Source organism: Bombus flavifrons, chromosome 4 (genome assembly GCF_040668555.2).
Source record: "Bombus flavifrons isolate JBK064 chromosome 4, iyBomFlav1_principal, whole genome shotgun sequence".
Lineage (NCBI taxonomy): Eukaryota > Metazoa > Arthropoda > Insecta > Hymenoptera > Apidae > Bombus > Bombus flavifrons.
This window is the reverse complement of record NC_138445.1, coordinates 4,443,167-4,465,593: the sequence shown is the minus strand read 5'-3', so window position 1 is coordinate 4,465,593 and position 22,427 is coordinate 4,443,167. Positions and strand designations below refer to the sequence as shown.

The 22,427-nt window shown below is 30.4% G+C and overlaps 1 protein-coding gene and 1 long non-coding RNA gene across 10 annotated transcripts; one reads left to right on the top strand and one right to left on the bottom strand.

The window, feature by feature from the left end:
* Positions 1–577: 577 nt before the first annotated feature.
* Positions 578–12,860, bottom strand: LOC138178855 (uncharacterized). Of its 5 annotated transcripts, XR_011172829.1 has the most exons (7): positions 12,761–12,860; positions 11,951–12,053; positions 10,876–10,936; positions 7,153–7,326; positions 6,790–7,062; positions 3,660–3,887; positions 578–2,298 (listed from the first exon to the last, which is right to left on the bottom strand). It is a non-coding gene; the product is annotated as an uncharacterized LOC138178855 (long non-coding RNA). The 5 variants fall into 5 exon arrangements; XR_011172830.1 differs by lacking the exon at positions 7,153–7,326; XR_011172831.1 differs by lacking the exon at positions 7,153–7,326 and having other exon boundaries at positions 6,790–6,970.
* A 576-nt stretch (positions 12,861–13,436) lies between these two features.
* LOC138178865 (uncharacterized) lies at positions 13,437–18,373 on the top strand. 5 transcript variants are annotated; one of them, XR_011172842.1, is made up of 7 exons: positions 13,437–13,629; positions 13,716–13,900; positions 14,062–14,153; positions 15,175–15,309; positions 15,463–15,671; positions 16,108–16,577; positions 17,123–18,373. XR_011172842.1 is itself a non-coding variant. In XM_069111161.1 (5 exons), the coding sequence occupies exons 1-4, from the start codon at positions 13,574–13,576 to the stop codon at positions 15,495–15,497; spliced, it is 411 nt and encodes a 136-aa protein (XP_068967262.1). In that variant the 5' UTR covers positions 13,437–13,573; the 3' UTR covers positions 15,498–15,671; positions 16,108–17,077. The 5 variants fall into 5 exon arrangements, 1 of the variants encoding a protein (XP_068967262.1); XR_011172841.1 differs by lacking the exon at positions 17,123–18,373 and adding an exon at positions 16,791–17,077; XR_011172840.1 differs by lacking the exon at positions 17,123–18,373 and having other exon boundaries at positions 16,108–17,077.
* Positions 18,374–22,427: the final 4,054 nt, after the last annotated feature.

Sequence of the window (22,427 nt, the reverse complement as noted above, 5' to 3'; positions counted from 1 at the left end):
ATAAATAAACCCGATTTGACTAAAAATTGTATGGCTTAGGACATTCTAATTGTTGAATTTTCAGATAGGATATTTCGTTTCGTGGAGAAATGTATTGTAAATGTTTTAAGGTAAGATCATTTCTGAACGACTGCGCGATTTCTTAAACAGAAATTAACGAAACGTGGAAAATTATACAGAGTTCGCGATACGATATTAAGAAACACCGATATACGGAAATTTGTTGCTATACGTTGAAAATAAAGTTTGCCAAGTATTTGTTTGCAATGTGAGTTTCGTGTTCTTTCATTCACCCTATTTATTCTTTTATAGACACCGATCGATTGAAAGAACAATCACAGTTCTAGATTTTTACAATACATCTTGAATCATAATTTATGATATCCACGAATAGAATTAATGAAAGTTCACAACTCAAAACAAAATGAAAACCAAGAATAATTGAATTGTGTATACGTGAATTACTAAATTTGTTACGTGAACTAATTCAAGTATTTTATGTGCAAGTAATCACGCAACATTTTGCTATAGCTCTATTTTTATTTTTAATTAAAGTTTATAGTTGTATTGACTATGATCGTGGGCGACTTAGGGGAGTTACATATTTTGTTATATTGAAGTAATCATTTTGTAGCAAATACGTTAAAATATTCATGGATATTTATTGACACAATTATTCATCGACGTAAAAAATGTGGGTAACGTAGGTACCATTGAGCAGCTGTACGGGATAGAGATCTACCGCAATGTGTGCAGGTCTTCCAGGTGAGACTGCGCGTACACGTAGGCGTAAACTGGAGGAAGGTAATGGTCGAGGATCGCATCAATGAAGGTGGAAAGGCGTATGACCTCGCAAACGAAACACTATAAAACGCATAAACCTTGCGTTATAGATTGTAATCGTTGTTGTGCATAACAATGAATGAATTAATGTATACTATGTATAGTATTATTCAGCATAATTATATTAAAAAAAGGATGGAATTTTAATAAAGAAGATGGTTTCGATAAAATTTATAGTGTTTATGTTTTGCCTCGCTTTTCTTAATATTACTACTAGAGCGATATTTGCGTTTAATATTAAAATCTTTATGATTTATACAGATACCTAGCTGTGTATCACGATTGGAAATAAATGAATACTGAAAGACATAATGCTCGTATATGAAACGTTCAACAAATTCAATATTTTTCATGATTTCATTTGAGAAAGAAGATAATGCGTACATCTGTACTATATTTAAAATTCTTTTGTATTGTGAGACTTTTATAAACACCTTCTTGAAAGGTTACAAACAGAGTAATATAACAAACTCCATCGGGTCATTATCTAATATAACGTAATTGTTCTTAAATAGAGTAATTTTATGCTATTTCCCTAGAAGTTACATTGATACATTTTATAATTCGCAATACTTTATATAAAATTGTTTTAGGAAGACTATTTACGTGCTCTTCATTGAATAAATAATTTTATTAGAATGTAAAAACATTTTTTGTTTAAAAACTTGATTATCTTAAAACCGTTAAAAAAATTATTATTAAAACTCAATTACTATCATTACTAGAAATCTTTCACAAAACTTTGATTTACTATATGGGGATCAAACATTCGTTCAAAGAATTTTACTCACGAAATTTTCACAGAAATTTTCCATTCGCGAGATTAATTTATCATGGATTTGGACAAGTAATTAAGAAACGTAAATGAACGAATCAATCGCTGATTGTATGGTAAAGCCAGAATCCGTTTATAAATTGAAACGGTATCTAGATAATTAACGAACATAAATCATTTCTCACATTCTAGATTTGTGTTCTGATTCGTATACGACTTTCGCATGACTCGTGTACTCAAGACGAATCATTTTTCGTGTTAAATAAAATGCATTCTTCGTGCAAGTTCATCCAGCAAGACATGGCCAATGCTGACGTCAAAGATGAAAAAGGCTGAATACGGGAAAAGCTATTAATGGTTGAGCAACGAATTGCGTCGCTGCCACGTTTGCTATAGGTCAACAGAAAGCATAGACAAATATAGTTGGTCTGTCTCGACTGGTAGACGACACGCTATAGTACGACAAAGAGCAAATATAGCAGTTGGCTGTTCAGGCTAAACAAAGATATTCCCAGAATGAATCGCGAAACCGAATCTTCCTATATCTCTTCTGCTTCTGCATGGTCGATATCACTTGACCCACTCTTTCGGATCTAGAAACTGCACCTTCGCTTTTATATCCCGACTCCAGTACCGAACCACCCTCGATGTTCGAGAACTCGATTTTATCACAGAGCATCCTATAACACAAGACGCACTTAATTACAATAAATATATATAAGGAGAATTAAAGATATTTTTGGAAAATTTATTGCTTAAGCTTTTAATAAGAGGTCGTTGCCTTGTAATAATGAATAAGGAATAATCAAACATTCTGTTTCGTTAGTAATTATAATGTGCTTTGTCAATATATGTATATGTTACTGGCAATGTGTAAAATACAGGTATTTTATTTAATGCCTGGGAAATCCATAGAATTCCATAAATGGGAATGAAATTGAAATAAATTGGCATAAATGGGAATGGAAATGAATAAATGGGGCAAAGTATGAAATGCTTAATATTTCATATTTTCTTAAATTATAAATGTAACAGTCGTTCACTCTTAGTTTCCGAGATATTCGCAAAAGACTGTCGGCACTACTACAGTGAATATTGTCTATAATTGTGAGCAGCGTATGCGTCAGAGCCAGCTTTACAGTGGCCGAATAAAAGATAACACCTAATCCAAACTTATATAAACTATAAACAAAGAATAAGAATTTGATTTAGATATTGTTATTGTTATTGTTATTGTTATTGTTATTGTTATTGTTATTGTTATTGTTATTGTTATTGTTATTGTTATTGTTATTGTTATTGTTATTGTTATTGTTATTGTTATTGTTATTGTTATTGTTATTGTTATTGTTATTGTTATTGTTATTGTTATTGTTATTGTTATTGTTATTGTTATTGTTATTGTTATTGTTATTGTTATTGTTATTGTTATTGTTATTGTTATTGTTATTGTTATTGTTATTGTTATTGTTATTGTTATTGTTATTGTTATTGTTATTGTTATTGTTATTGTTATTGTTATTGTTATTGTTATTGTTATTGTTATTGTTATTGTTATTGTTATTGTTATTGTTATTGTTATTGTTATTGTTATTGTTATTGTTATTGTTATTGTTATTGTTATTGTTATTGTTATTGTTATTGTTATTGTTATTGTTATTGTTATTGTTATTGTTATTGTTATTGTTATTGTTATTGTTATTGTTATTGTTATTGTTATTGTTATTGTTATTGTTATTGTTATTGTTATTGTTATTGTTATTGTTATTGTTATTGTTATTGTTATTGTTATTGTTATTGTTATTGTTATTGTTATTGTTATTGTTATTGTTATTGTTATTGTTATTGTTATTGTTATTGTTGGGCAGTATTATTTTAAAATATGGAAAACGTGGTAACTATTTAGAAATGGACGCACAATTTTGACAAAATTCACTACAGTAGTACCGACAGTGTTTCCCGAATATCTCAGAAACTGGAACCAACCTGCGACTGTATGTATAAGAGAAAATTCTTCAAAATGTTGAGTTCAACAACATACCTAAATTTCATCAAGATCAGTGAAGTGTACCCTTACATGCACAATCATCGCCCCTTCCTCAATAAAATAAAGTCCTGTATTTTACTTCGTATTTTACTTCTTTGTACTTTACTCCTTTCATTTTCATATACCTTGTCTTTGCCACATATCTTTTGAACAAAGGCTTTTTCTATACTATATAACTATCACTTCTTCTTCCTTATAATGCCAAGATATTATATACAATGCCTGGAGAAAGTATAAAATATACTAAATAACACGGACACATCACCAAGTAATATTATATGCCATTTTATATTATTATATTAAATACAATTTTATTATGTTAAGTATATTATATAGTTCAGTAATATATATATAGTTAATATTGTAAATTTTATATAGATTTTTCAAGGTATTTTTGTTTATAAATGAATTTAGGAAGAGATTCGTGGTTTTTGCTAATAACAGCAACACACGAGGGTAGGCAACACACTTTATCTTGAGAAAGAAGTAGTCTGAAGCAGAAAAAATGTTTGTCGCATAATGATATTTTTATAATTTTTCGAAATAAGTTTTGTCATGTCTTATACAGGGTGGTTGGCAACTGGTGGTACAAAGGGAAAGGAGGTGATTCTACGCGAAAAAAGAAGTCGAAAATATAGAATAAAAATTTTTCGTTTGAGACTTTGTTTTCGAGAAAATCGACTTTGAATTTTCGCTCGGTACGCGTGCGGTACGTTATAACAGATCTCACTGTAGATCGTTGTCTCGATGGAAAGATTTAAAAAAAAAAAAATTTTTTTTTAATTTTTATTCTATATTTTCGACTTCTTTTTTCGCGTAGAATCACCCCCTTTCCGCTTGTACCACCAGTTACCAACCACTCTGTATACGTTATCGTGTAGTTACATTTTGTACCATGGCTTATTCATATTTTAACCGACAGATACAACAACTTCTTTAATTTATTATGTTCATATTGCCTAACACTCGTTCGCAAGCGTTTGATCATGCGCTCTAATTAAAAAGGATAAAACAACAGACGCTGCTAGGCAAAGGGGATTCGATTAGGGTTACCTCCTCTGTCAAGTATCTCATGAAAAAGTCAAGCAGTCCACATCGTACGAACTGGGGAATTGAAAATTGCCACGTGTCAGGTGAAGCACCAGACGACAATAGGCACGTGCAGTCTGGAATCTCGTAACCGGATACGCTGAAACCGGGTTCCACGGGTATCAAGGGTGATTCGAGTTCGTGGCTCTTCCAGATATAAACTGAACCCGTTGTGTCACACGTGATGTTCTCGTAGATTGCAAATGGGTGTTGTGTTCGAAGTACAGGTCGCAATCCTTCGTGCATATAACACGTTGTCGTACATCGTGCGTTGTCTTTGTAAAATTCGTTGCATAAATTATTATATCGCTTACAGGTCAGAAGCAAAGAATATAATAAATATATTTCTGTAAATTATCTTAAAAAGATTCAAACAGCATATTTTAACATAAAATAATTAAAAGTGGGAAGAACTTGTCAAGTCCAAAGATATGATTAAAGGAGTTTCTTAGAAGTCAAATATGTAATATAACTTAAAACAAATAATATTTTAATATTCTGACAAGCAATATCTTTAAAGTTATGAGAAGGGTGGAAGAATACGTGTTTAATGCCAAATAAAAGGACAATCTCATGCTATAGACTGAATTAACAATGTACTGAATTTTAAGATTGCCCTCCTGTAAGAAATGGAACATTGTTATATTACATAATTATCAAATCACCCTAAAATTTTCAATTTATTTAGAACAATTTATATAGAACTGGATACACCACGACAAAATCTAATTAGAAGCATGCATAAATCAAACAAAATTGATTAATAAAATACTTTCTCTAATAAAATATAACATAGAAGCAACCTTGTTACCATAGGTTGACAGAGATGAATGAAGTAGTCTTACCTCACATGGGAAGTTCTTCCAAAGAGCTCTACAACTCTACTACAGGGCAGAGTTTTTTTGGCGTGACAGTAAGAAACCACAGAAATTCATAGAACAGTGCTTCACTACAAATGGATATTTGTTACCCAAAAACGAGCTGTTTGTAGTTAGTTTGGAATAAGACATTTTCAAAAAATATAAATATTTTTTTGCAAAATTTCCATCACTATATTCCAGTATATATATTTACTATATGTTTACGTTCGTTACGTTTATATCAGTATTATCATATATAATCTTACATAATAAATAATGTTTTTATTATGTTGTAGTATAATATGATTTGATTGATGATTCGATGATATGATTGAGTATCATGATATACTCTCTAATAGCCGTAAGATATTTATAATTTTAAATCGATAAATAAACCGCATCACTTAATCACAGCAATGAAGAAAAGCGAACGTTATGAGTGTTTAATAAAAGAATCGTTTGTTACAATATAAATTAAATTACAGCTCCTTCAATTAATACAGTTTCTTTCAAGTTTACGATATTTGAGATTATTGGACTTACTGTGCTATTAATATTTTAATTTACTCTCTATATCTTACTTGTGATTTATGTTCATAATTTATGTAAAATCAAGTTCAATTTCTAGACTAAAATAAATGAATACATACAATATTATAATATACATACATGCATATTAACCATTTCTATAGTTTCAAAGCTTTTTCCAACAAGTTAAAATTAAGGAATTCGTTTAATTTGAGGAATGTACAAAAAAAATACCTTTATGGAAATTTCTTTACAAAAAAATCAAACTAAAAAGATTATGTTTCCAAAATTTAATCTGATTTAGTATCACATATTAATATGATCAGAATATATCAATGTTATATCTATCATTATAGAAGAAAATTTATTTAAAAAAAAAAACAAAAATATTGAAGTGGTGAAATAAATAATAGTGTTAGTAGTTACTTAATTCATTTACAAAAGATAATAAAACAAAATGGTAGATATACATATATACCACTTATTAAATAGATCTCACACACTTGTTACATGATTCAATATTTTAATAGCTTAAAACAAAGTCGAAGCACACTATAAAATATCATCTTACGATAAACAATTTTAATAATAATAAATTTATTTGTCCCACTTAAATAGCACAGTAACGTCAAAGCTTTTAATCTTACCACATCGAAGACTTCATCTGATGGATGAGGCAAAACGAACTTCCGATCCTTTACATTCGACGCATTGCAAACAGTTCATAGGATAAGACAACGCAACCATTTTTGTCTTTGCCTCTCGTATTTGTCATTTCCGAACATTTTGGAATTTGCTAATTTTATGAGAAATGATGTTAAGGATCACCTGGTTGCAAGAATGATACCCCAGTGTTAACGAAAGTAGCAATCTGGCAAATGCAACGAAGTGAAAAGATCAATTTTATTTCTGAAGAAGCTCTGAAAGATAAGAGAGAAAAGTAAATTTATATTAAATTCATTTAAAAGCAAAAATAAATGTAAACTCTATCGATGACGTTAATTACCTACAAAAAAATAATTCATCAATTTTCAAACTGGACGTCGTTGAAATTTAATTTAAATTAATATCATAATTAATATGATCCATAACAATCTTAGATCGTTATATAAACAAAATTTTTATCATTATCTTATAAAATATGTAAATTAATGCATTCCCAAACGTTGTTGTTAATTACAGAACTATGCATATAATTATAAGACCATAAATCATTAAAAGTACTAAAAGAATGAAAAGAGATAGTTATGGGAATTGCTGTACAAAAATGGCAAAGGGACGCGAGAAAAGGAGCACAGTCTAAGATATATCTACAATAATTACAAACACGTATAATTTAGCAAGCGTGAGTACTAACGTTCTTATGAAATATTTATCTGCGTAAGGATTCTCCACGTGTAAAATTTAGTAGTACGTATGTTCTTACACAACGCGCTCAAATCCAGGAGATTTCAACTAATCCTTACTTAAAATTATAATTGCCCAACAAATTTTTTCTTTTTATACTACATATTCGTGAGTTTTTAAAACTCGCGTATAATTACTACATGCAATTTTAATCACAATGACAATAGCACATTAAGATGGTTAATGATTAAGAACTATTATAATTACCAATCCAAACTTATGTACAATATTAAAGTTTTAACGTTTTGCAGAGATTACAAAAGTATTTAAATACTGAGTTACCTATTATATTGATAAGCCTAAATATTCAAAAGCCCATGTTTAACATTTATTACATGTTTAAGATGGCTATCCATGATGCATACTAATTTTTATTAAGTATTATATGTACACGTTAATTCATACGTAAAATGTACGTACATACATATATGTGTTTGCAATAAATTTTTTATAACTTCTATATACATTTTCAGATTCTCAGAAATTTCGCCAATATAATCGTTACAGCCGTGTCTCATAACGTCGCTAATGATATTTCTAAATGTTTTATGTAACGCATATAATATGGAAGTTATATAATATAAAAGTTATATTATAATATAAAAGTTTTCTAGGACAAGTATTGAAATATGTACTTCGTGGGTCGATATATTTCTACATACTAAATCCGATTGATTGCGATGTCGATAAATCACAACCTCGAAACGAATACACATCTCGACGCACGATTTCAAACGTCCGGCGACCAGTAGCTTCTCAAAAGATGTGCGATTAACGATCGACACGATTTTTCTAAGGTATAATATTTCTGCGAGGCAGAGGGTGCCTACGTTTGCTACGTTCAACAAGGGAAGAATAAGATGTTCTCCAAGTAGGAAGCAGTTGTCGATGAACAAAGTGGGTCACGAGCTGCGACCTCCGCGTCTTTTACACAACCTCGAGGATTCCGCTTCTCCACTTAATTACCTTCACGTCCTCTATGCATGCGACGCGAATTTTAACACATCAAACGCAGCTACCGTGACGAGGAAAAATGTTTCAAATAATGGAGGAATCAAGAATTCTTCACGAAAAGGAAGTTGTACGAGATCCTCCGATTAGGAAGGAAAAATGCAATTTTCTATAGGAACGGTTTTTAGTATTTTTTAACATCCTTTGCAATCACTATCTCGATATCATTGTACACAGTATTTCAAAATTTACTCTTCCCATTATTTAGGAGATTGAACTTCTTAACTTTTAAAAACTACTAACTTTTTAAAAATTCTATCGATTAACTGTATTTTAACGTGTTACTGGAAATCTCAATGAATGCTTTATCGCGTTTGCAATATTAATTAATTCTCTATTGATAAAGAAGAACAAGAAAAAAAGATAGATAATTCCGGTGTTATTATTCCGAATTATTTGTGCAATATTGATAGCTATATTAATCTATCCACTCACATTTATATGTTCGCAAAACTAATAACGGTGCAGTGCAGCCATATAGAAGGCTATTTGAACTGTACCAGATGATACAGGAGCAGGAATATGTTTCCATAGCCCAGTGAAAGAAGATTGGACATGATATAGGCGCAAAACTACTTTAACAAATTAGTTATTTACTAAAACTAATTAAAACAATTGCGATGGAAGAACGCAACGCTAATTCTTAAAACAAAAATAAAATAAATATCCATATACATATAATGAAAAAGCTATTTCACATATCGTGTTACTACAAACTGCGATATTACAAAGTCAATGAAACATTTAACATCTTTAAATCCAACTTTAAATAAAGCAAGAAATTTTAAAGGACACAAGAGAAACTTCAATATGAATTACTCTCTCAGAAATTCTGACTATTCATAATCAAAATTGCTACGGACAATGGCATTATGGCGATGGCATAATTCGTAACATTAAAATAAACACGATTATCATCTTTCCGCAAGTCTAATTCAAACCGTAATCAGTCCCTCGCGACGCTAACAAAAAGCCGCGAAACTTTTTCGCAACTCTAATTCAAACCGTAATTAATCTCTTGCAACGATAATGAAAAAAACCGCGATTTATATGATGGTGGGCCGGCGTATACATAGACCGAAAAAATACTACAACTACAAATGCTAAAAGTGAGCGTAGTGGCAAAGTAATAACGAGAATGACTCTCCATGCTTTGGCTGATCCAAAGGGTGGAAAACCATTAGTGGTTGTGTCTCTCCTATGGCAATTTTTCCGGGTCTCTTCGGCTCGTGACGTCTTCTTTTTTCGAATACAATGCCCACTGAAACTTAAATCTAGCTCGAGACTTTCTAATCGGGAAACAAAGAACAACTTTTAAAGATAAAATAAAATATAAATCGCGGAAGCTAATTCAAGTGCACATTATAGTGATCGCTGTTCATTTACATGTGCATGCTCGAGTAATACGCGTAATCGTTTGTTTCGAGATCTACTCACGACCACAATCGCGAAATTTGAAAAATCGATAGACAAATCAGCAACCAGAGGCGAATGGTATGCTCCACTCGTGACACAAGCTTCGGCGTCAATCTTTTAAATCAAATTTGAATTAGATTTTTATTGAATTAGATCTTTTAAATCAAATTAGAATTGAAATAGATTGGACCACGCGAGAACGCGCCTACCCGATCAGAAACTATGCCAACCTGTTCGGCACTATCTACTTATAATTAACACTCACGCTAGAGGGTATGCTACGTATCCTATCAAGTCCTATATTTAAAAAATAACAAAACAGATATACCAACACGCTCGCTCCACGCTTCTCACACATAACCCGAACGTAAGAACCTACACTAGAGAGACGTCCCGAGACACCTTCGACACCCGAGTTTAGCACACAACTTTCACACTCTAATTTACATACTATTTTCCTGAAATCAACTGACGATGTTTAGAGAACATTTCATAAAAATATCATGCATGTTTCAACCTTAATAAAGTATATTTGAATTTAAATTTTAATTAAATATTCATAATCGTATATAATCATGTATATATCATCCAAAAAAATAATTTTACTAGAATAGATCATAATATCTGAATCAATTTAACTATCATTGTAATTTAATACTAAGATTAATATTACTATTTATAATCTACTATACATATTTATTAGCATCGTTATTGTCAATTGTAATTGGATTCATATTTGCGAATTTATAAATATTTTAAAATTATAATGAATATCAAAAGCGACGCAATTCCACAGCCTAACCACAAAAACGCGCGGGTGTACACACACACGCGCAGTACAAAGCACGTCGTGCACTATACTAACGCAACATCAGTCACTGAAAAATTGTTAAGTTCACAAACTAGTCATCATGCCCATTGCTTTTCTCCCACCTGACTAGAACCTAGGCACGTGAGTACCTGGAATTAAACATGGAAGGAGTTAAATCTGAAAATCGAAGGCTAAAACTATGATTAGCAATCGTATTTACATCTATTACATTTTGCATCTAGCGGGATAATTAATAAAACATTATATGATATTATATAATACATTATGTAATTATATAATTAATAAATCATTTCATTCAAATTTTAATAACTCTACTTTACATTTTACTTTACTTTATCCATTTGCAAATAATATTTATGTCAAAAACTGTAAATGAAATATTAATAAAAATATTCTCGAGCGATTTCTTCATCAAAATCCATCTTTGAAACACAAAGTCATTCAAAACTCGTTTTGATTCTAAAATCTGCCTGTTGCGAAGTGTCTTCTTGGACATAAAATTTGATATATTTTAACGGATGGACAAAATTAGAGTTTAATACCTCCATGTTTCATATTTGAAATTTTACTGAAATTATGCTGTATATGGAACACAAATAATAAAGTTGTTTCATTGTAAAATAAAACATAAAATTAAATATAATCATCACTAGCATTACAATAATAATTTCAACCATAATTGAAATTTTCATAATAAGGCAGTCAAATGGTATCAGGCTTTCCCACTATAAAATATTTAAAAGGCTCATTTCGTTATTTACTTCAATATTGTTGTACATGCTTGTAAGGATTATTTAATCTGTATAAGTAGACATATTGAATATATGTAATTTAATTTTATAAATAATTTTAACATTTTATTATTCATAGAAATTCTTCATATTGTAATATGTAAACATTGTACTCATATATTAATGCATTACCACCAACATTTAAAAACGCGATGTGCAAGGAAACCTATCCTGAACTAACAAATAAAATACAGACAAGAAAATGTTACTATTCACAGGTATAATAAATATCCGTCATCACTATGCTCGTCAAAAATTCTACGTAATTTAACCAGTCACCCGTGACAATTCGGACCTTCCATCCTACAACATGATTGATAGACGAAAGGAACAAAAATGCATGCGACTTACGATTACATACGAACAACGTTGTCATCGATAATGTTGCCCAAGAGAAATTCTCATTAAGTCGGAATTGTCGAATTCAATGAAGGAAATGGAGATTGGAAGAAACCTATAACAAAGCATAAAAAATATTATTACTTGTTGTTAGTAATAGTGTTAATTATTTTGAAAGTTTGTAATGATAAAAGTTTGATTTCTATTAAATAATGAATTTCGTGTTAATATTCAATTGAAGAATAAGAGGTTTACACTTATTGAATTTTCAATTAGATTCTATTCTTTAATTAATAATAATTATTGTAAAATATAAGGGAGAGAATTAAATGAAGTGCAAAATAAAATTTTATTTACATTCTTGACTTTTCAAGCACCACTAGGTCCTTTTCGAGGAGCAAAAAAAAGAGGAAGCAGTCAAATATCTTTAACAAAATGTGAATTATTATAATTTGTTTTGAAAGAAGTAATGATTGTTCGAACAATTTAAGATAATGAAATATAAAACTTTACAGCAAAATTAAAATAAAATATCGCATAATTATTATTACCGTAAAATCGAACGATTATTATCAAACTATATTTCTTTTGTTAATGATATATGAAAAAAAAGAAAAAGAAAGTAAAAAAGATTATCAAGGGAAAAGAAGGAAGGAAAAAAATCGAGGGCAGTGAAAAGGAAAAGAATTTCAATAATGGTTTGTACTTCTCGACGTAACTTTGATTGAAAAACAATAAACATCTATTCACATTAAAAAACAAAAAATCACTATAAATTGTATTAGATTATGAATGTAAAATGTATGAAATTAAGATTCTCACTATTTTGAAAGAGTGACTTGGTTTTGTATATTAAATTTTCCACATTTATGACGAGCTCTCGACAGTTGCTTCCTCTTCTCAATATGACACCGCGCGAAATGGTGCAATTTCAAATTTTAATTTCAAAATTTACCACCAGGGTGCGTTTGATGCAGGAACGTATATAGTTCTCTCAGTACCCGGATGCTATTCAGATGATTGAAATTTCGATATTCATCTAAATAGAACTCTACATCGAAATACAATATATCAGTATAAATTGTGTTAATTAATCGTTTTATTACTAGCTATACCTAGGGTATAGTTAAATTGTTTCTTTCTAAATAACAACGATGAAAATACGAGAATTTTCGTAATCAGCCTCAGGCATTAAAATAAAACGAAAATGCTCATGGATTTCTTCGTCTGCAATATGTTAATAACTGCAAATATAGAATAATTCAAATTAAGATTCTTACCATTTTGAAGCAATGGGATGGCAATGTGTATTAAATTTTCCACACTTATGACGAACTCTCTGCAATTGCTTCTCCCAACCTTTCAATACGACATCGCGCGAAATAATGTAATTTCAAAATTTAATTTCTATTTCTGCCACCAGGGTGCAGATGATACAGGTAACTACATATCGTATAGTATATATACGTATTATCCCCTCTAGTATTACGTATTATTAAAAGGGTAGTAAGCTCTTGATACTTAATCAAGTAGTTTTGATATTGTGATACTAGTGTTTGATATTTATGCTCTTTTTTTGTATTAAGGGGTATCGCTATTCTGGCATATTGTCGTCTTAAATATAAAATATAAGTAATGGATAATTCTACGGCACAAAGTGTAGAACAAACTTTTGGTAAAACGTTCCTGCAGTTCGTATTTTTTTATAATTTATTATTATCTTAATTACTTATTTACATTTTTGTACTCTTAATTCTTTCCCTTTTTTTCCAATTAGATACTGTTTACATAATAAAATATTACTCAAACGTGATAAATGTGGTGCTTTTGAAGTGTCTGGGACATCAAATAATATTAGAACTTTATCAGACTGTTTATATATTATTGACAACATTAAATTGGAAACAAATAAGAAACTAAAAAAGTTACAAAAAGAAGCATTGACTGCAGACTATTCACCCTGTATGTATTACATACTAAATTTCATATTTATGATATTTCAATAAACTTTGTTACTCATATCATTTATATCATTAAGTATACCTAAATTTATGTAAACTCAATATGATTAACAAGTTGAAAATACCATAATATAGATTAATAATAATAGATTACTATTTTAGATTCAGCTCTAATAAAGGCTAGAACTAAAACAAACAAAAGTAAAGTGAAAAGTATTTCCAAAAGAAAATATGTATGAATTTATGATAAATGAGTAAGGAATTAGATATTTATTTATACAACGCATTTTCATTATAAATGTTACACAAATTTGAAAAACTGTCTTCTCAATAAATATAAAAATGGAAATGAAATATATAACTTTATTGTAAAAAATAAACTGTGATAAATAATATTGTTGTTAACACATTGAATGCCACAGGAGTCGCCAGTGACTGGCATTCAGCTTGTCAGTAGCACTGTGAAGACCACTGGTGACCAGCGTGCCAAGATTAGTAGAAACATATAATTTGAACAAATATCAATAGTTATAAATTTTATTACCATTATTAACATCATTACTACAATGGCGTAATGAGATTAATGCAGTATAAAACATATAAAAATAGTTTTATTTATATATGAAATATAAACCTATAATATTTCAACATTATATGTATCACATAATAAAAAATTCATCATGGTGCCACAGGCAATCCCTGCAAAACTAGCATGGCATTCAACGTGTTAATTATTGATTCTATTTCAGTCCTTATTTCACTTTTAGAAAAATTTAAGAAAACTCATGAAAAATTCCATTATTTTAATGTTTTGAAGCATTTAATCCATAAAAAATAATTTAAACAACTAAAATCGGAATGTAAATATAAGTTAATAAAAAGCAATTGAAGCCAGGTTTTGATATTATATTCTTTAAAAATATTCCTCTGAATCTATTTAGAAAGTTACGAAATTTAAGAAAAGTACAAAGAACTATATTTCAGGTATTGGATATATCATGCTTTAAACTGTTTCATTTGAAACCTTTTATTGAAAAATTAAATGTACATAATTACATTCTTTTAACAAAATTAGTTATATTTGATGAATTTTCAGCATATGAATATATTTATATAATATTTATATCCAACTAAACAAGGTAATAAATATAAACGAAACTTGATTGCTGTGGCTATAATCAAATTTTGTTTACATTTAGTACCCTGTCTTGTTGAATAGACCTTTTGTCGGATTTCTTTTAAAAATATTACATACTTATTTTCGCATGACATCAGCTTCTGGAAATAATAATGGAACATTGTATATCATACATTCAACTTGGAACTCCATCCAAAGGAAATTTAAGAAAGGAATAAGTTCAGAAATCTTGCAGCCTGATACAAAATGTAATGAATGGAAACCACTAATAGGTAGATATATAATAATTTCTAAAAATTCTGAAAATTCTACTACTTATATTTAAGCCAAAGTATATCAAACCAATATATGTAATTATACTATTTAAGTATAAGTAAGTAATTTTATATTATGGCAAGCAAACTGACTAAAAAATTATTTTCTAGGTATTATACCATTTACCGTAAGAAACCTGAGATAAATTATTTGAATATAACACTCAAATTTTTAAAACAGTTGCATACTACAATATTTAGAATCACTAATTTTGAAAACAAATGGGGAGCAATTGTTCAACACAAACGTGATACAGTAACAACACATTTATATTTTATATCTTATGATGTAACAGGTCTTTTTGCTGCTAAAATATAAGGTACAGTTACTTTCAATTTTATATTTTGATATATTTACAAATAAGTATCAAAATTCTTATTTTATATTTTAGAGAAATTATATAACATTAAACAATCACTCTCTCTTCCTAAGAATCTTCTTGAAAATTTGATACTCAAGTATTTGTAATAGTATTATGCGATTATAAGTAAAAGATTTGTTGATGAGATTGTATGTTAGAAACAATATTTTGCTGATCCAAATTTGTTATTACCCCTAACATCTGGTACATTATATTCAAGTACAAATATGAATTGGCAACAAGTAGAAAACAGCTGGTTACTAAAAAAAATTTCTGTTCATTTTTTGTCAAAAATTATGAAAAAGAATTTTAAGAAAATTGTGTTATTAAAATACTATAAATACTATCTAAAATTAGTATCTGAACTTACAAAACATGATATTTTAATTTATAGGTAAAAATAGATGAAAAGATTAATGTCATAACAAAAGGAGTGGTTCAAGGTTCAATTATATCACCTATTTTATCAGATATATATTATAATTTTATATTACATAAGGCAACAAATTTAACAATTGGTACAGTTATAAAATACGTAAATGATATTTTATATGTTACTGTAAGTGAAACTTATAAAATGGTAAGATATACAATAGCCTAATAAACTCATAAATATATTGTATTTTATTAATTATTTTGTTTCATGGAATGGATTTTTACAATTAACAAAAAAGGAGTGCCATGATATAATTGTATTTTTAAATCATCAATGACTCAAAGTAATATGGCTTATGATAGAACATAGCTGTGGACAATATTGCTTACATTGGCTATAAAATGAATCATCCGTTTTAAAAAATTTCATTGACAATATTACAACTATTCAATGAAATTTTCTGAAGTGAGTGATCTATATTCTTTAGTGTAAGTAATTGTGTGAACTCATGTATAATAATAATAACTTATTATATTTTGGGCATTGTACCCATTACAAGGAGATTTTCTGGCAGTATTATCAGACAGAGTATTATTTTTTCTTTATCTTTCTCTTGCAACTATTCATACCTTATTTTATATAATCTATATTTTTATTTGTATAAAATTATAAATTTATTATTATTAAATATACGGCATTAGATATGCATTGAGCAGTTGGTGTTGAAAATCATCCACAAAATTCAGAAACAGGGCGGTTCATACGAACCTGCCGATCCTCGCATACATTGCGTCTGCACAGACCAGGCTCGAGCATTGATTTGCTATGATATTATCGATCATCGATCATCGTTATTATTAAGTTAAGCACGTGGAATTTGCACATGCATTGATCTCAGGATATTTTAATACGGAAATAAGATATTTATTTAAACAAATAATATATAGACAGAAAGAAAATATTAAACTAATCAAAAACAAACTAAACATGTCTCTCTCTACATGAGGACTTCTGATTTCACTTTTAACTTCAGTTCTGCCTGAGCAGCCGAGCTAGACAGATGTGAGAAACTATGCTTCAGTGAAAGTGTGACAAGCAGTGAATTTAAGCGAACGAAAAGACAACAAACACTGGCAAATGGTAAAGCTACAAAATGCAGCAGCAAATACCACCAATCAAAATAACGAACGAAGGTGAAATATATTACATAAATAAAACTATAAAAAAAATGGAAACGATTCAAAACCAATAAGGAAACAGCTACGATGACGAACTATCATACCAAGATGAACACTGAAAGACAGCAACAGCGCACAAAAAGCGTAAAATAATACCAGGTTCAAGTGCCATGAAAACTTCACATACAGAAAAGCAACAATGGCTACAAGATATCCCACTCCAAAATTCATTCAGTTCACTAATAGAAGAAATAGATATGGACCCAAAAGAAAAAGCCACAACTCATATCGTTAAAGCACCACCGATCTACATAGATGCCCAAATAATAGATCCACTAATCAAATACACACTAACAATAGAAACATCAACACCTTTGGTAGCCGAAGTTATGTACAAGTAACTAATCAAACACCACCCTTAAACAACCAAAACAACAACAATAACAACACTACAGAAATCAAGGAACTGCTCAAGCAATCCATCAAAAACACTGAAATGCTAACAAAAATGATAAGTGAGCAAAATGCAGTACTCAGACAACAAACATGACAAATTACAGTCATGCTACAACTACTTACAAACATGTTAAGTAAAATAGAAATAGACACGATGAAAATAACAGCTTGGCACTCCAATGGCCTACAACAATGGGCCCTCGGAACTAAAACATTTCTGTATAACAATAATATTGACATATTACTTGTTTCAGAAACACATTTCACACCAAAAAGCTATATGAAAATACCATATTACACCATCTATGATACCAAACACCGCTCAGAAAAAGCACACGATGGGGCTGCAGTAATAATAAAAAATGATAATAAACACCACTTATGTAGTCAAATTAGTCAGGAAAACGTTCAAGCAACCACCGTTACAATACAAACTAACAGCAAATACTTCCAAATGTCAGCAGTACATGTACCACTACGATACAAAATGACATTACAAAAATGGGAACAGTATTTTCAATCCTTAGGTAACAAATACATCGCAGTGGGAGACTTCAATGCAAAGCACATGCTATGAACACTAGAAAGAACTAGGTAGAACACTAGAAAAATATATTAGAACTAGTAATTTCAACATGTTATCCACAGAAAGACCAACATACTGGCCAACAGATCTAAACAAAACTCCTGACTTGCTTGATTTTGCAGTAATAAAAGGACTAAAGGCAAACAAATTAAAAATAACACCCAGTCTTGAGCTTAGCTCTGATCATACTGATCATACTGATCATACTGATCATACCGATAATAATAGAATACACAAGCAAACCAATATTTTATAAAATCCAAATCAGAGTCGTTTTGCACTAAAAGCACCAAATGGCAAACATTTAAAGAAGTAATTATCAAAATCATCAAAATCAACTGCAATATTCCACTAAAAACACCCGAACACATCGAACAGGCAATAACAACATTGACAGAAATTATACAAGAAACAGCATGGGCAACTACTAATTATGAACCAAACAACAGGCAAATAAAAATAATTCCAACAGACATCCTTGACAAAATCAACAACATACTAAATGAGTTATAGACAAAATATGGATAAAAAGAAGATAGATGTACTGGCTAACTAGTGGAAACTCTAAACTCAGCATAGAAAATAAACTAAAATTCTACAAAATGATAATAAAACCAATTTGGACGTACGAAATACCGCTATGGGGGACAGCAACAATGAGCCACATAAATAAACTAGAGTTAGTACAATCGAAGATACTGAGAAACAATAGTCAACGCTCCACAGTATGTCAGAAACGAGGATATACGCAAAGACTTAAAAATACCTACGTTCAAGGAAGAAATCGGCAGGTACGCAAAAAAATACAAGGAAGTAATAGCAACACATCCAAACAAATTGGCTGCTGAAACGAGCAAAACTCTCATAAAAAGAACACTGAAGAGAAAACACCCCACTGACATCACCAAAGAAATAAAATAGACAAACTCGAAGATGGTATCCCGCTGGGGGTAGCCATTCACGTGTTATTTAGCAATTTAATTAGAAAAATTTACCAAATGTCCAGCTGGACAAATTGTAAAGTACAAATTAAGTAATAAAAGAAAAACTTTTAACTTGAATCAGGGCCAGCGCAAGGCAGATTCAGCGCGTTCGCTGGAACCCGGCCCCGCGTTTTGAGAGACCCCGCGGTCTACGAAAATTACCCAATCAAAAAACATGGATTTTGATTAACTTTTTACAGAATGATGATACCATTAACAGATGCAAGACATTTTTTTAGTAGTGATGATTCAGTTTAAAGGAGTGACAAAAATCATCGAAGTTAAGTGTAACTCCATAAAGTCCTCATATCCTGGAAACTACTTTAGATAAAAAAATCCAGACGCTTTCAGAGAAATGTACTTTTTAAAGAAATTAAACTACATCAATAGTTTTTTGCATTATATGCAAATCACCAAAATATTTTCGGTTTTCTATACATGAATGAGATTGGAAATTTAGATGATGAATATTTATTAAAGTGTTGTCAAGATCTTCACTTACATTTGGAAGGAGATTTCGACGGAACTGAAATGTTTGAAGAAATTAAGATGTTCCGGTCAATAACGCAAACCAATTATTCGGTTTTAGATTCGATGAATTACATTGTAAAGAACAATCTCTCGAAAGCATATCCAAATTTATTAATCGTATTACAAATTATGTTAACGACGCCAGTAACCGTAGCTTCAGCAAAACGTAGTTTCTCGCGATTGAAACTAATAAAAAATTATCTGCGATCATCAATAAGCCAAGAGAGATTTTCATCTCTCATAGAAAGTGAAGTAGCAAATTCAATCAATTTTGATGATATTATCAAAGATTTGGCGTCGAAAAAAGCGGGAAAAATTATTTAATATTATTATTGGATTGTATTATTATTTAATATTCATCTTATAAAAAATATATAATATGTAACATCATTTGTAAATAAATAATTCCTTGTTGTAAAATTTAAGTGTTAGGATTTGAATGTGTATTCAGGCCCCGCAAAAGATCACGCTGGCCCTGACTTGAATGTACGAGCTATATTTGATTGCGCGATTCTGCTTTCTTTCTTTTTTTTTCTTATTAAAAATAACAAAAACAAACATATGATCGCAGCGATATCGCGCAGTAAAATGTCGCTCGTGTATATTCATCTTCACGTCTTTTTTACTTCTACTTTTGGACGTTGTATCCGCGCTGCTCGTTCTCTACTGTTTTTTGCTTTTACAGCTCTCACTATACTGTCTACACTGTACTGTTTCGGCTACATAGTTATACATACTACAAACTTACATTATCTTTGTACGATATTGCCAGTCCTTTAAATTACTTTCTCCCTAACAGCTCGAGCACCAGGTCACTCGCGTTAGAATAATAAAGATCATCGAAAAATGTATATTTCCGAATAAATTACCAATTAATCGTATGAAGACATATACAACATAATGTCCGGTGAATAATTCTGTTTCACCGTTACGTTATATTTCCCGTAACGTATCACTCCGCAATCGACTCTTCCGCCCTTCCTTGAAAGGAATTCTCGCCTCGTCACACGTCGCGTTGTTTTGTCTTATATCTTTATTCGAAGTCGTAGTCGTTTGTATTCACATCCTTCCATCAATGTGTTATATCGTGTTTGTGTGTAATGAAAAGTAGACGTGTTAAGACAAAGTCATGATTCAATTGTACCCCCACCAACACAAACCCTTCACCTAACTACACGTCACTAACTAAACAATTACTCAACCTAAAATATTTGTTTCCACTACACATACAAATATATTAACTCTTATATCAGTTAATCATGTTTATATTTTTTATTATTTGTTTCAAAGTTCTGTTTGTAATTTATAACAATTTTCAATGTATACATTATATTTATGTATAAAGCGGGATTTGCTTTTTTATTGTCAATTTTTATTATTCTTCTTTTTATTTTCTTTATTTATTCTCTTAAAAAATTGTCGTTGATTTTCAATACTATTTTCAATTGATGCTCAATTTTTTCCAATTCTTCATTTTTGCACATAAAAAGTTTCTAGGAATGTTCAAATACTTTTTAATTTACTGTATGTATAAATAATAGTGAAAATTCGGATAGAAACATTGTTTCACACAACACTATCTTATTTTTCACAATGTTCGTTTTATGATTCACGTAAAAATGCAAGTGTCTCTTGGTAAGGCCAGGTAAAATACCAAAAGGATCGTATCTCGCTTAAGAGGTAGAATACCAGGTATGTAAATATGAAACCGGAATTTTTGTATAGAAAATACACGTTTATTGTATGAAAATGATTAAAAATATTTTATTCGAAGTATTTCCCATCGCTAGCTATACATTTTCCCCACCTGTCTGGCAATTGGTGGATGCCACGCCAAAAAAACTGTCGCTCTTTCGAGGCAAACCAGTCATCGAGCCATTTTCGTACATTTTCGTAAGAAGTGAAGTGCTGGTCAGAAAGTGCGTGTCCCATCGATGCAAATAAATAGTAATCGGACGGAGCCAAGTCTGGTGAGTAAGCCGCATGCGAAGGTATTTCCCAACTGAACGCTTCAATCGTTTTCTTGACCGGTTTTGCTGTATGTGATGGTGCATTATCATGAAGCAAAATTACTTTGTGTTGCCTTTTTTGATATTTTGGTCGTTTTTCACGCAAAGCTTGATTCAAATCGATCATTTGTTGTTGGTAGCGCTCAGTATTAACGGTTTCGCCAGGTTTTAACAGCTCGGTGGCCTTTTTCGGTGGTCTTCCACGTTCTTCGTTCCTCGCGTCAAAATTGCCACTTCTGAATTTTTTAAACCACTCAAAGCACTGTAATTTACCAAGAGCATGCTCACCGTAAGCTTCGACAAGCATTCGATGCGATTCTGCAGCAGTTTTCTTCAAATGGTAACAGAAAATCAATGCTGTCCGCAAATCGTAGTTTCCAGGCACAAAATTTGATATTTTCAACGCTATTACAAACTATGCTGTTGTATGAAACTTGTATTGTTCTGAGTCGAAAATGTTTGTGAGATGTCAACAAAGACTTTTGGCATCAATGACGCAGTTTAGTGATAACTACATTATCAGCTAGGGCCATCTATAGGCAAATTCCGGTTTCATATTTACAGACCTGATAAGCAAAGTAGTGCAATAGAATAG

Bases quoted from the DNA above. Each gene is read 5' to 3' on its own strand.
- LOC138178865 (XM_069111161.1), top strand. From the start codon at position 13,574: ATGGATAATTCTACGGCACAAAGTGTAGAACAAACTTTTGGTAAAACG. The intron at 13,901-15,174 runs GTATGTATTACA...GCATGACATCAG, and splicing joins GACTGCAGACTATTCACCCT to CTTCTGGAAATAATAATGGA. The intron at 15,310-15,462 runs GTAGATATATAA...ATTATTTTCTAG, and splicing joins TGAATGGAAACCACTAATAG to GTATTATACCATTTACCGTA.